This window comes from Anser brachyrhynchus (assembly GCF_964034855.1).
Source record: "Anser brachyrhynchus genome assembly, chromosome: 1".
Classification (NCBI taxonomy): Eukaryota; Metazoa; Chordata; class Aves; order Anseriformes; family Anatidae; genus Anser; species Anser brachyrhynchus.
Window position 1 is genome coordinate 155,653,297 of NC_137694.1, and position 12,232 is coordinate 155,665,528.

General features: G+C 39.2%; 1 protein-coding gene across 12 annotated transcripts in view; it reads left to right on the top strand.

Moving 5' to 3' along the window:
* The window catches only part of DOCK9 (dedicator of cytokinesis 9), a 129,768-nt gene that overhangs the window by 15,427 nt on the left and 102,109 nt on the right, over positions 1 to 12,232 (top strand). For 2 of the 12 annotated variants that reach the window (XM_080605716.1, XM_080605717.1), the window contains exon 1: positions 830 to 1,464. The exons of 5 other annotated variants lie outside the window; for them this stretch is intronic. In XM_080605716.1, the coding sequence (XP_080461842.1) occupies positions 1,303 to 1,464 (162 nt within the window). In that variant the 5' untranslated portion in view covers positions 830 to 1,302. Of the gene's footprint in view, positions 1 to 633; positions 1,465 to 12,232 lie in introns of those variants that run through there. 5 more of the 12 variants (XM_080605711.1, XM_080605710.1, XM_080605709.1 and 2 more) reach the window with 5 other exon arrangements.

A 12,232-nucleotide genomic window follows, 5' to 3' on the forward strand; every position in this document is an offset into this window, starting at 1 on the left:
ATAGCATCCAAGTATCTCCAAGTTAATTTGTATGGCGGCAAATCTGCATCATTTCTCTCTCCTCTCCCCTGCCTTCATGCTTCCCTTAAGTCCTTTTAATTAAGAGTTTTTTTACCTGCATTGCAACAAATTTGAGTTTCTAAATGCAGTGTTTTATCCAGTTTTACAATTTAAGTAAATACATCTTAGTGCTTTCTGTGGTGGATCAGTTTAGCAGAAACATAAAGCTAATCTGTGATCTCTGACAGTGATTGATATTGTCATGTTTGGGGCAATTAATTTTTACAAATCCCTTGCCTTTTAAATAGAGTTGCTTCTACAAAAGAAGATTAAAAACAGTGAAAAAACCCATACTTTCTCAGTGTCAGTTATAGATGGTTACATGCTTGTGTGACAGATGCCAGTACAGATTGTAATATCCTGTAGCGATAAAATCAATCAATGTGGATGTGATTCACTGTACAACTAAGAAATGTATGGGGGGAAAAAAAACAGCTGTGTTTTTTTTTTTTAAAGGAGCAGATGAAGTCAGTTCTTGAACTCATTTTTCCAAGTGGTTACCCTTGTCTGTAAGGGAGAAGGGAAGAAGTAAAGACAGTTGTCAGCTTCCAGCTCCCTCGTGGCTTGCCTGAACTGATAACAGCATGCTGATAACATAAACAGTTGATAGAAGTAGATTTATGTAACATGTTTTTTTCCACAGCAGCAGTAATTTAATAAATTTCCCCTCCTTTTGAGCTGTTGCTCTTGAATTTTTTGCTTTTAAGCCCTAAAAAGCACATATAGGTCAAGTGAAGAAATGTTTGCTAGTACGAACTCTGTGCTAGGCATTCTGGGAGAGTGCTTTCTTGCAGCAGATGAGGATTCTTTGTGGCTGGCAGCAGAAACTGCAGCAGTATCTTTGCAGTTTCCTTTCATCTTCGATTATGTTCTGAGGATCTTTGAAACACAGGAGCTGTTTCCCAGACCCTCTGGAATATCTTTTCATCTCTCTTGTGGAGTACAGCACATGCTGAAAGCCTCTTATCTTCTACAGCTGAGGTATCCCTTGCTTTTCATCACCCTCTGATTTTTGTCTTCTGCGGCTGGATTTTTGGCAGTGTTTGGCTTAAACAAATAGGATTACATTTCAGTAGCTGATGGTTTCTAGCTGAGGAACATACTAAATGTCGGACGTAATGAAGACTGTACAAAGAAATATTTCTGTGAAGCACAGGAAAATTATTCGAGCCGAGCAAGGGAAGAAGACATTCTGCAAATGCAATCAGGGCTGCTAGAAATGCAAAATTCAACAGATTTGGAATGGGTTGCACTACAAGCGTGGTTCTCTTTAAAGGCATCCGGACAGTTTTTGAGAGAAACTGTGGTTATATTTGCAAACTGCAAGGGGAAAACAATGCCCTTGAATATACAGCATTCAGCCTGCCAAATGAAGATTCAGGAATATTGGTTCATTCATCCCTGGTAAATATAAACTTGTTTCATTAATATTTTCATCTGCTAATTAAAATCTAAACCAAAATCAGGACAGCTTGTTTATTTAATGTCTACTGTGTGTGGACTAGATATACCTTGTCTTGCTTCTGTAGCATGTTAGTGCATGTGTGTGACATGTAATACATGTATGCATGGAGCTGTAATGTCAAAGCATAGGCTTCGTAGTTATTAGATCACTTAGATTTGTATAAATAGCTCTAAAGGATTTGCACTCCGTAAACAAGCTTGTTACAGAAGATTGTCCACTGTTAGATCTTTTTAATGTGCTCTTGGAATGTATTTGGCACTTCAAATGAAGTGCAGATGATTACGTTATTTGGGAAAACTGAGGAATGCATTGTTGGGAAAACACTAACCCAGGATTTAAGGTTTATTTTTTCAGATGGATTTGAATACTTGTTTTTTCTTCTGGAAAGTATTCTGATTCCATCTGAGTTACCGAAATGGATACAAGAGCATTCTAGAAGGAAAAAAAATGGTTAAAGCAAGCAGTTACTGTTTCCTGAAGCTGCTCTGCTCTCAGAGGCTTTTTTAGGTGTTGCTTGACGCAAAGAAAACAGGTTTTAGAGTGAGCATGTCGTCTTGTACCCCCCAGGTTAATGATGCATATGTGCGTCATGTATTGCATTTAGGCTTGAGGGGGTGGAATTGCAATAGCTAATGTGCACCACTTGCTTCAGAACTGGGCGAATTATGGATTTAAATATTAAATAATTCGGGGTTACTTGTTAGTTGCTTTGTCATTGACGAGATAGTTGGAACAAGAGGGGTGTGGTACATTGAAATATCTGGACAGATTTTGACAAGGGTGTAGTGCCTGCTGGCATACCCCTGCTGTGCAATTGCAGTTATGGAAAAGGAAAGCCTTTAGGAATTTCACAAAGCTCTGTTGCCTTTCTGCTGGTCAGGTCTTTTCTTGTTAGACAGAAATATGAGGAAGACAAATGTGGATGTTGATACTTGTGTGTCTACACACACCAGGAAATTTTCAGGAAAGAATACACGTATATAGTACATACATGTGTGTATATACGCGTGCAGATATACGTACGTTCATTACTAAGTTTCCAGGAAAGCATCTGAACTTACAGTATGTATGTTATATTTTATGGTAGTATTGCATTTTATAAGTTCTTAATATTGGTTGCTATTAAAAGTAAAATGGCTTCCCCTAGGTATTAGAAACCTTTTTACACTGCTAAACATTTTAAAGTCAGCCTCATACAGATGCTTGTTAGACTTTTGTTAAACTCTGGACCCTGAATACTTTTAATAACTTCTACAGTCCTTTGATTTTTAAGAACCAGGGTCTTTACTGGCCTTACATTATACAAATAGATGAGTGAATAGAGAAATATTAAATATATAAATTATTGTAACTCAGAGGTTGGAGTGAAAATTATTTGAATTATATAACTTCATCTTTGTTTCCTGTGGTATTTTTCCAGGAATAATTCCTGTTTAATTTAGGTCTACAGAATAGGATTGCGAACGGGCAAGATCAAGCACAAAATATATTTAGACTTCCATCTGCAACTCAACTGCCAGATCTGTCGATTTGGCTTTTTTTCTACTCTGAAAATTCTAAATGCTTTTGAATAACAACACCGTGTATTTATTTATTTATATTTTCCTGTATGGCTTTGTCACCTTGGTTTAACTGAAAGTAGTGGATCAAGATGTTTTTCTTCCTGGAATAAATAATTGAAGGTTAGTACTGACAATTATTACAATGGGGAGGGGGGAGGTCAGAATGACTTCTTCCTCATTGTACTGGACTACTGTAGTCTATAAGGGCAAAAATTAGAGCTTACAAGAGAAAAACTGGCACTTCACTGACAGGTCACCAGCTGGCGCTGGCTGTGGCTTCTGGGGACTTTGTCTGAGGCTGGTGAACAGTTGCTACTGATCTACCCCTTAAGGGTGGAAAGCAGGGTTCTCTGAAGTGGGGGAAGGACACTGCAATCTTGGCATTAGTGACAAGTTATTTTATGCTCATAAGCTCTAAACGTGTTTTTTTTTTTCCTGCTGTTTGCTATTAAAAGCTAATTTGGCAGTTCTTCCTCCTCTAAAGAGTGGTTTTCAGGAATAGAAATGGCCTCACTTCTCTCTAAGAAGCCGTGTAAGGAGGTGAAGACTGCAGAAATCCTCCTCAAAGAGAACTTGGATGCCCAAGACAAAAAGAGATCGACAGCGCGCGTCACCTTCCTGGCTTTTCCTTTATTTTGGTTGTTGCGACAGATGCATGTGTGGGTGTATTGCTTCACCTATTTGTTTGTTTGTCTGTGCTGTAGCATGTATTCTAGCTGGTTTCTTAACTCTGCCTCTTTGGCTGTTGCTGCTATCTGAGGTATTTAGCTATTTTGGATCAAATATCTCCTGATCCACAGCTGTTGTCAAAACACCAGTGAATTTCAGGGAGTTCTTTAATAGAAGAACACATTTATCCTTCTGCAAAACCAGTGTTGAAAACCTGTGAAAATTTCCTGTGAACAGAAAGCACTCAGGAAGTACTTCTCCCAGGAGGAAAAAAACTCCTGTTCTGTGAACAAATAAGGAGGCAACAGTAGTTGACTCAGCATACACTGTATGGTTTTGTTTTTCCTATTTAACCTGTAATCCAGAGGTCAGGAGGCTATATCTGAAGTCTTATTAAATTTAATTAAAGTTTTCTCTTAAGCATGTCTACTCTTTTGATTGCCTGAAGGAAATCAAAGATGAAATGAAGGCTGGGTGAGAATGTCCTTCTCAGGAGTATAATTTATTTCTATCCATTTGATGCTATTCAAACCTACAATGTAAATACTGTATCTTTGGTATAGGAACATTTTTAGCTTGTTATATACACTTTATCTTGTTCTATAACACAGGGTTTACAGGATTTCTTAGGGTCTGCAGGTTCACTTGGGGATAAATCAATATTTTAATGAAAGATTTAGTTCGAGGTGTTGTTAAAAGTTGCATCAAAATTAGTGGAAATATATTTTCCTCAGATGTCCTCTTGGGGTATATTTGTTTGGGTAAATATTGAGAAAACATTCTAATTTTTCTTACTTTTACAGTGGGATGAGGGATATAAGACTTACAAGGAGCAGCTGAGGGAGCTGGGGCTCTTTAGTCTGGAGAAGAGGAGGCTGAGGGGAGACTTCATCACTCTCTACAAGTACCCGAAAGGAGGTTGTTGGTGTCTTCTCAGGTGACAAGTGCTAGAACAAAAGGAAAGGGCCTCAAATTGCACCAGGGGAGGTTTAGATTGGATAGTTGGGAGAATTTCTTCTCAGGGTGGTCAGCATTGGAATGGGGTGTCTGGAGAGATGGAGGAGTCCCCATCGCTGGAGGTATTTAAGAGATGTGAGGATGTGGCACTAAGGGACATGCTTTAGTGATGGTATGCAGTAGGTCAGGTTGATGGTTGGACTTGATCTGGAAAGTCTTTTTCCAACCTAAATGATTCAATGGTAAGCAATAAAAAAATAAAATAAAATAAACACCAACAAAAACAAGAACTGTGATTCCATACAGTTTCAAAATACTAGCTTGTATGGTTGAAGTAACTTAGTTTTGTTTTTCCTATTTCTTAAAATTCTGTTCTCAGCTTGATATTACATGTTATTTCTGTTGTGTTGCGGCATTTTCAGGTTAGACATTTTTCTCATTACCTTTATTCTTATATTCAGATGGAATTGTATTTATAGTTACAGTATAACCAACAAATACCTAGGAGCAAAATGTTATTGTACTATTTAGGGCCTGAACAGCTGTTGCACATGGTGGACGAAAGATGGAAAATGAGCAAGGGAGAACGGTGGTGTGGTGACAAGAAAACCAAAAAGATTTAAGAAGTCAGCAACTTATTAGCAAAACTCCAACTTCTTCAGTGCTTGAAGAGGCTAGTTGGCTGGACTAGCAGCGCTGGTGGAGGAGATATCAATTGGATGGAATCAATTCTGAAGACAGACTGAGCTGAAGAAGAGTGACTTTTTTTATATATTTATCTGAAAAGTTAAAAAAAATCAACTTTTTTTTTTACTTGATTGAAGTGTTTTCTGCTCGGTTCACTTTTTATTTCTCACTCAAGTCAGCTGTTTCATTAAACATTATAAAATTGTAGTTAGTTAGCTCTCTTTTAGGTAGTTTAGTAACTGGAGTGTGTGTAAGATGTAGCCTGATAATATGTCAAATATGTCACTTTTTTTACAGTACCATGTGGAAAATATCCTTAATTTGAATAACTGATACTTAATTTGTGCTTACAAAATTTCCAAGAAATGCAGGGAATTTTGCAATAGTGTGAATCCAATTTTTAATAGGATAGATTTAGGTATTTGCTGGAAACAGAACCACCAACCTTGTGTTTCAGTAACTGCAGTTTCTTGGTCCATGTAACCTGTTGACTTTACATCAATGTCACTATTAGCGTTATTGAATTTTTGTGTGACTGCTCGTTCTGTGCTACTCATGAGTCATGTAGTTTTTAATAAACTGGGACATCTTTGAGATATACCAAAGTCCGCGTAGTAGAAGATTGATTAATGACAGCAGACAGCTGTATCATTCTGGAAACAACTCCACAGTAGACAGTTGCAAATATTTTGATTTCAGAATAATATTAAATAAAATAAATCTAAAAAACAAACAACTTTTTCTTGATTTAAAGTAAACCTTGAATAATTAATATCAACTTGTTTATTTAAAGTAGAAAAGTTCAGTAGAAACGAAGTAGAAATTTAGAAAGGGGAAGGTTCTAGGAAGTCAGACTGCTGAGTAAGTGCAATATTTTTTTTAATGTGCTTAAACGGCTCATGCAGCAATTCTCTAATGGTGGGCAGGTAATTTGTGTGGCTTACTCTTAGATCACTCTCATAACTTGCTTAAACTTGCAACTGTATGAAAAGTGGCTTTTATCCATCAGCAACCAGAGCATTAGATCTCATTAGACCTCTTAATATGGAAGGAGCAGACATGTCCAAGTACAGTATCCAATTGTTCCATAGCTTTTCTTATGTCAGTTGTATGAGAGCACGTTCAATCTCCTTTCATCTTTCTGCTTTGGGTAGTAAAAACCTGGTATCTACAAGCCAACCAACTGTGAACTATTAGTTTTGGCTAAATCTCCTGATGATTCTTGTAGAGTTTTTGTTTTTAACTTTTCTTTAGACTTTCTTTTTGAATAATAGTTGAATGCCCATCTCTAGTATCCCTGTAGCCTCTGAGCAAGGGAAATTGGAGCACAAATTCACCAAGCACATAATTCCAGGAACAAATTAACGTCTTTCAGTTTATAGGCAAACCAACGTGTGCTCTTACTGCTGCCCAAGTGTGTAGGTGAATTAGCAATTACCTCAAGGATCAAATGGCTCCTGGAAAAAGCCTTTGTTAGATTGATATTATGCAGTGGAGGGACTGCTACATACCTTGGGCTTGCTTGGCACAGAGCCACTTCTGTTCAAGTGATGTTCTGACTTGAGGTTTTAACTCACTCATGTCTTTGATTTAGTGTCTGTGCTGTCTCATTAGTTTCTGATAATTGCAAGCTACTGTCCAGGTAGGAAAAGAGCCATCTTTGGTCAAATACTGTTCTCACTATCAGTCTGCTTGTACATGTCTTGTTTATATAGAGATATTTCAAAGCAATAAGTTAAATCCCATAGCAGAGTTGTAGTTTTAACCGTGAAGTCTCCTATCCTACCTACATTTTACTTCTTTTTTTCTTTCCTATGGGGTCACAAGGAACAGTCAGGTTTTCCCTGAAAACAGGATTTCTATTTAGATGGCATGAAGTGAATCAGTCACCTGTGAGTCAGGCAAGCGCACCTGAAGTTGATGCTTCATAGATTACAGTATGCAAAAGTACGACACGTATGACACAGAGAATGTGAAGGTCAAAGGCAGCCTTGGCTGCAGAGACCATGAAATGGTGGGGTTCAAGATCCTGAGGGCAGCAAGGAGGGTGCAGAGCAAGCTCACCAGTCTGGATTTCAGGAGGGCAGACTTTGGTCTCTTCATTGATCTGCTTGGTAGAGTACTGTGGGATAAAGCCCTGGAGGGAATAGGGCCCAAGAAGGCCAGTTAATTTAGTGATCACCTTCCAAACTCAGGAGCGATGCATCCCAACAGAGGAAGTCCCTGAGCAGCCAGGGATCAGGTTAGGAAAACTAAAGCCCAGATGTAACTGAATCTGGTCAGGGATGTTGGGGGCAACAAGAAAGGCATCTGCAATTAGGTCAGTGATAAAAAGAAGACTAGGGGAAATGTTGGCCCTCTGCTGAAGGAAATGGGAGACCTGGTTGCCTGGAGTATGGAGAAAGGTGAGGTTCTTCTTGCAAAGAACTTCTTTTGCTTAGCCTTCACCAGCAAGAGCTCTAGCTGCATAGCCCAAGCCCCAGAAGGCAAAGGCAGGGACTGGGAGATTGAAGAACTTGCTGTAGGAGAGGATCTGATTTGAGATCGCGTAAGGAACCTGGAGGTGCACAAGTCCATGGGACCTCATGAGATGCATCTGAGGGTCCTGAGGGAACTGGTGGACGTAGTTGCGAAGCCACCGTCCATGATATTTGAGATGTTGTGGCAGTCTGATGGAGTTCCCGCTGACTGGAAGAGGGGAAACATAGTCCCCATTTTAAAAAGAGAGAAAAGGGAGACCTGGGGAAATACAGGCTGGTCAGTTTTACCTCTGTGCCTGGCAAGCTTACGGAGCAGATCCTCCTGGAAACTGCTAAGGCACATGGGCAATAAGGAAGTGATTGGTGGCAGCTAACGTGGCCTCCCTTGACCTGCTGGCCACACTTCTTTTGATACAGCCCAGGGCACGGTTGGCTTTCTGGGATGCAAGTGCACATTCCCTGCTTATGCTCGGTTTTTTGTCCACCAATACCCACAGGTCCTTCCCCTGTGGGCTGCTCTCAATCCACTCATCACCCGGCCTGGATTCGTGTATTCATGAATTCATGGGATTGCTCCAGCCCAGGTGCAGGACCTTGCACGTGGCCTTGACCTTCATGAAGTTGGAGCCAGATGATCATTAGGTTCCTTTCCAACCCACACTGTTCTGTGATTCTGTTTACTTAGAAGGAACCAGTCTTCTGAACTGATGGTTTTTTTTTTGTGACCTTTCCTAGTTCATCTGAATATAATGTGCTCGGCAAGAAACTGCCAGGTGAACTGTGTGCTGTGTTCAATTTGCTGTCAACTGGCTCAGCCGTTCTCTTGAACTTTTGAATATATTTTCCCCGGGCAAGCATCTATCTGTTGGTCACTTAAGAAACTTGGCAGCTTTTGGATATGTATAGCTGCAAGACTTCCACTGACATGAAATGTTATGCCTTTAATACAGCTGCAAGGCAGGGTGCCAAGTGTGGGAGAGCAGTGCTAGAGTATCTCTTACTGATACAGATGAGAGCTAGAAGTATTGGCTTTTAATAGTGCTTGTCATTCTGCTTAAGTGGGTCCGTATTTTCATATGAACTAATGTCTTGAAAAGAAAAAACACAAAAAACCTGCAGGAAAACACAGCATAAAACCCCTCTAGCAGCCCATCCTTCCTCCCATTTTTGAAGGTTATCTGTTAAGAGATGCTGTAAGCTGCAGGGGAATTTAAAGTGCCCTAAAGGAGTAGAGGGCATATAAGGAGTTCTAGTAAATGATGTTGTCAAATTCTTCTATTTTCATACGTACAGGATATCCAAAGTAAAGCTAAAGCAGTATTATTCCTTCCCCTTTTCCCCTTGGCCTTCTGTTGCTACAAGTTAAGCAACAGTTCATTCCCTAGAACAGGTAACAGAGACAAATTTGATGCCTGGTAGGTATAGTGAGTGCTGATACTGGCCACTCAACAGAGATGATTAGAATTGGAATTAGGTCCCTTCCAAATGGACTGTTCTAGGTTGAGCTTAGTCATCTTGATGCAAGTTGTAAATGGGACTTGGAGCAAAAGAGCTGCCGTTAAGCTACTCAGTTTTTACTCCTTTCCTCCATCCAAGTTCAGAGGAAATTCTCATGTGCTGCCTGTTTTCTTCATTGCTGACTCTTCATTTTGTGGTATGGTACGTTAGGAAGCCAGCTCTTGGTGGGAAAAGTGATTGAAAGAATAAGAAGGTGTATGTGGGGACTTGTCTTTTGAGCAGCAAGTTTGCTGGATGAAACACTGAGATATGCTGGGAATACTGAGAACTCTTCCACCCATGTAATTTTGTAAGTACATAGGTAATTCCTCAAGGGAATGTGAGGCAAGAAGGGAGCCAAATATTTGGCAAATGGAAGTAATATGCAAAGTACTGTTTATTAAAGGTACCGTGAAAAGTTCTTCAAGCCACTATGTTTTTAAAGAGATGAAATGTATTGTTTCCATAATGATCTGAGTTATTTTTCAGGTAGGTCTCCACTTAGCTAGTAATTTCCTGCAATTCTGGGAGTCATGTTGGAAATGCAGATAAATAAGTTTGACACAGCAACTTTTTTTTTTTGCACTTAAGTTGTTTTCCTGGAATCTGTTGATCCTTACTTAGGTAACTGTCTCATAAAAATGAGTTATCTTATTTTGTGAATTGCAGTTCCATGACTTGAACTACAGGTCGTGTAGCGAGGTGGTAAATTTTGTGTCTGAAAATCCTGTTCTTCATCTTTTACTTTGTGAATCGTAAGTTGGTTTGGGCAATTTTTTTGATATAACTCTGTTATAATGTAACCTTCTTTTGCCTGTGGTGGCTAGGTAAGCAGTATCTCATGTTTATGGCTTGGTTTTTCTTTTTTTTTTTTTTTTTTGTGTGGATTAAATCACTGAGGTAATCGTGAAGTCCTCCGGAGGACGTAAGTGTTGGAAACACATCTATTTTAGCAGTTAAGGTCTGTTTCATGCAGGATGTCGCTGTGTAGGTACTGCTTTGTACTTGCATGTGTTAAGTAAAACAACCTCCTCTGATAACGTATGTGTTAGTGAAATACAGGCTAGAAATTACATCAACCATTTGGTAAAAAAATGACGTTATCTTTAAACTGATGTTATAAAAATGTTGGCCTCCTGGCTTTCTTCTTGTCCTTCCTCCTATTTTAAGAATAGGAAGAATGATGGGCAAAGAACATCACGCTTAAACTGAATGAAAGTAATTCAGATCCATTCCAGAGGAGTACCTGAAGTGGACAAAACAGTCGTTGCAGTTCAAAAGTAGAAGTCTTTGTTAAATTAACCAGAAGAGAAACTACTTAACATGTATGATATTTTTAACTCTTTCTTAGTGAGCGTTTGCAAGTACTGTGTGCACAAGGAGACTGCATTGCTGGTTTCAGTTAAGTGTAATTGCAGCCCATCTCAATGAAACAAATTCCTGTTTGGCAGCTGCATCCTCAAGTAATGGTATAATTTAGTCTAAGCTGTTGTGCACTTCCGTTTTCTGAAAACAAAAGGAGCTGGTGCAAAATAAAAGCTAAGTGTAGCTGAATGCTCTTGAACTATTGTCTACCTTGACTTACACAGGAAGGTCTGTTTTTGTAAATTTGACTGAACTGCTAGTTTCCTTCTCTTAACTCTTAATGAAGCTTCATAAAGTGTTGTTTTCTAGAGCATCTACATGTTAGAAAGGCTGCTTGAAAAGTAAATGCATTGAACTCGATTGTTTTTCCTAGAGAGAAAGACAGGAGCACAGTGAGTCATTATTATCTTGATTAAGAGTAAGTTAATTTTATTGTTTCTTTCTCTTCGCTCATTGCAAATGGACTTGCATAGTGGATGGGATGGGCAAAGTGTTGGTCAGATTCAGTTTCACAATTACAATAAGCCAAGATAGGGTTATGTGGGCAGGTATGAGAGCAGGGAGAGTGGCAGTGGACAAGGGGAAGAGAAAGGAATATTAACATCTTAAGTTAGGCCTGAAGGATAAGAAACCTGCTCCTGAAAATGTGTCTTCTTAAAAATACTAGCCAAAAAAGTGGATATTTGAGCTTTTCCACAACTCAATCTGGTTTCTTCAGATTAGGATGAACTTCTCTCTATAAGAGGATAAGAAAAATTGATGTCAAGATTGACAATGTCTGTTATACTGAAGTGTGATAACTAACTGTGCAAAGAAGTGGAGCAGAGCTGAGAAGTGAATAAAGGTAGTGGCTTAGTTTCCAAAGCTGTGTGGTTGCTCCAGTGGACAGGGAGTCTGAGTTAGGGTCCTGCTTCACTTGGAAATTGAATTTTCTCTCAGTTGTCTTTTTGACAGGTAAATATAGCCACCGAGGTTTGTGCATTTGGAGGTCATATGTAATTCATTAATGTTAAAAAGAGGCAAAGAGAAAAACCAAAATACCTCTCTCAAAACCTGAAGAAAGCTGTTCATGGCACTTTTTTTTTTTTCCAGGATGAATTTAGCATACAATCATACATTAAAACTACTACATGAGGGAGCTAGGCTAGTTGAACCTTCAAAATTAGCCAAATCATCAACTCAGTTGCATACCAATTTGCTTTGCACTACGCTAAAGGGTTGTATAGTGATGATCCTGATTAAAAATTTTTGCCTCTTACTTTGTGAGCGTGTATCTGCTGAATGGTGTCTCTGAGCAGTGGTAAAGTGTGAGACCTCACTGGTTTACAAAAGCATGATTGAAGCATGGCTTGAGTTTGTATTCCAGGTAAGGTTGGGGATGGAAGATACTGACCGCTAAGGGCTTGAATTCTTGAATTGGGGGACCAAGAGATGCTTCTGAAAAATCTTCACGAGACAGGGAAGACCCCCAGCCCCAATGTCTTGCATTG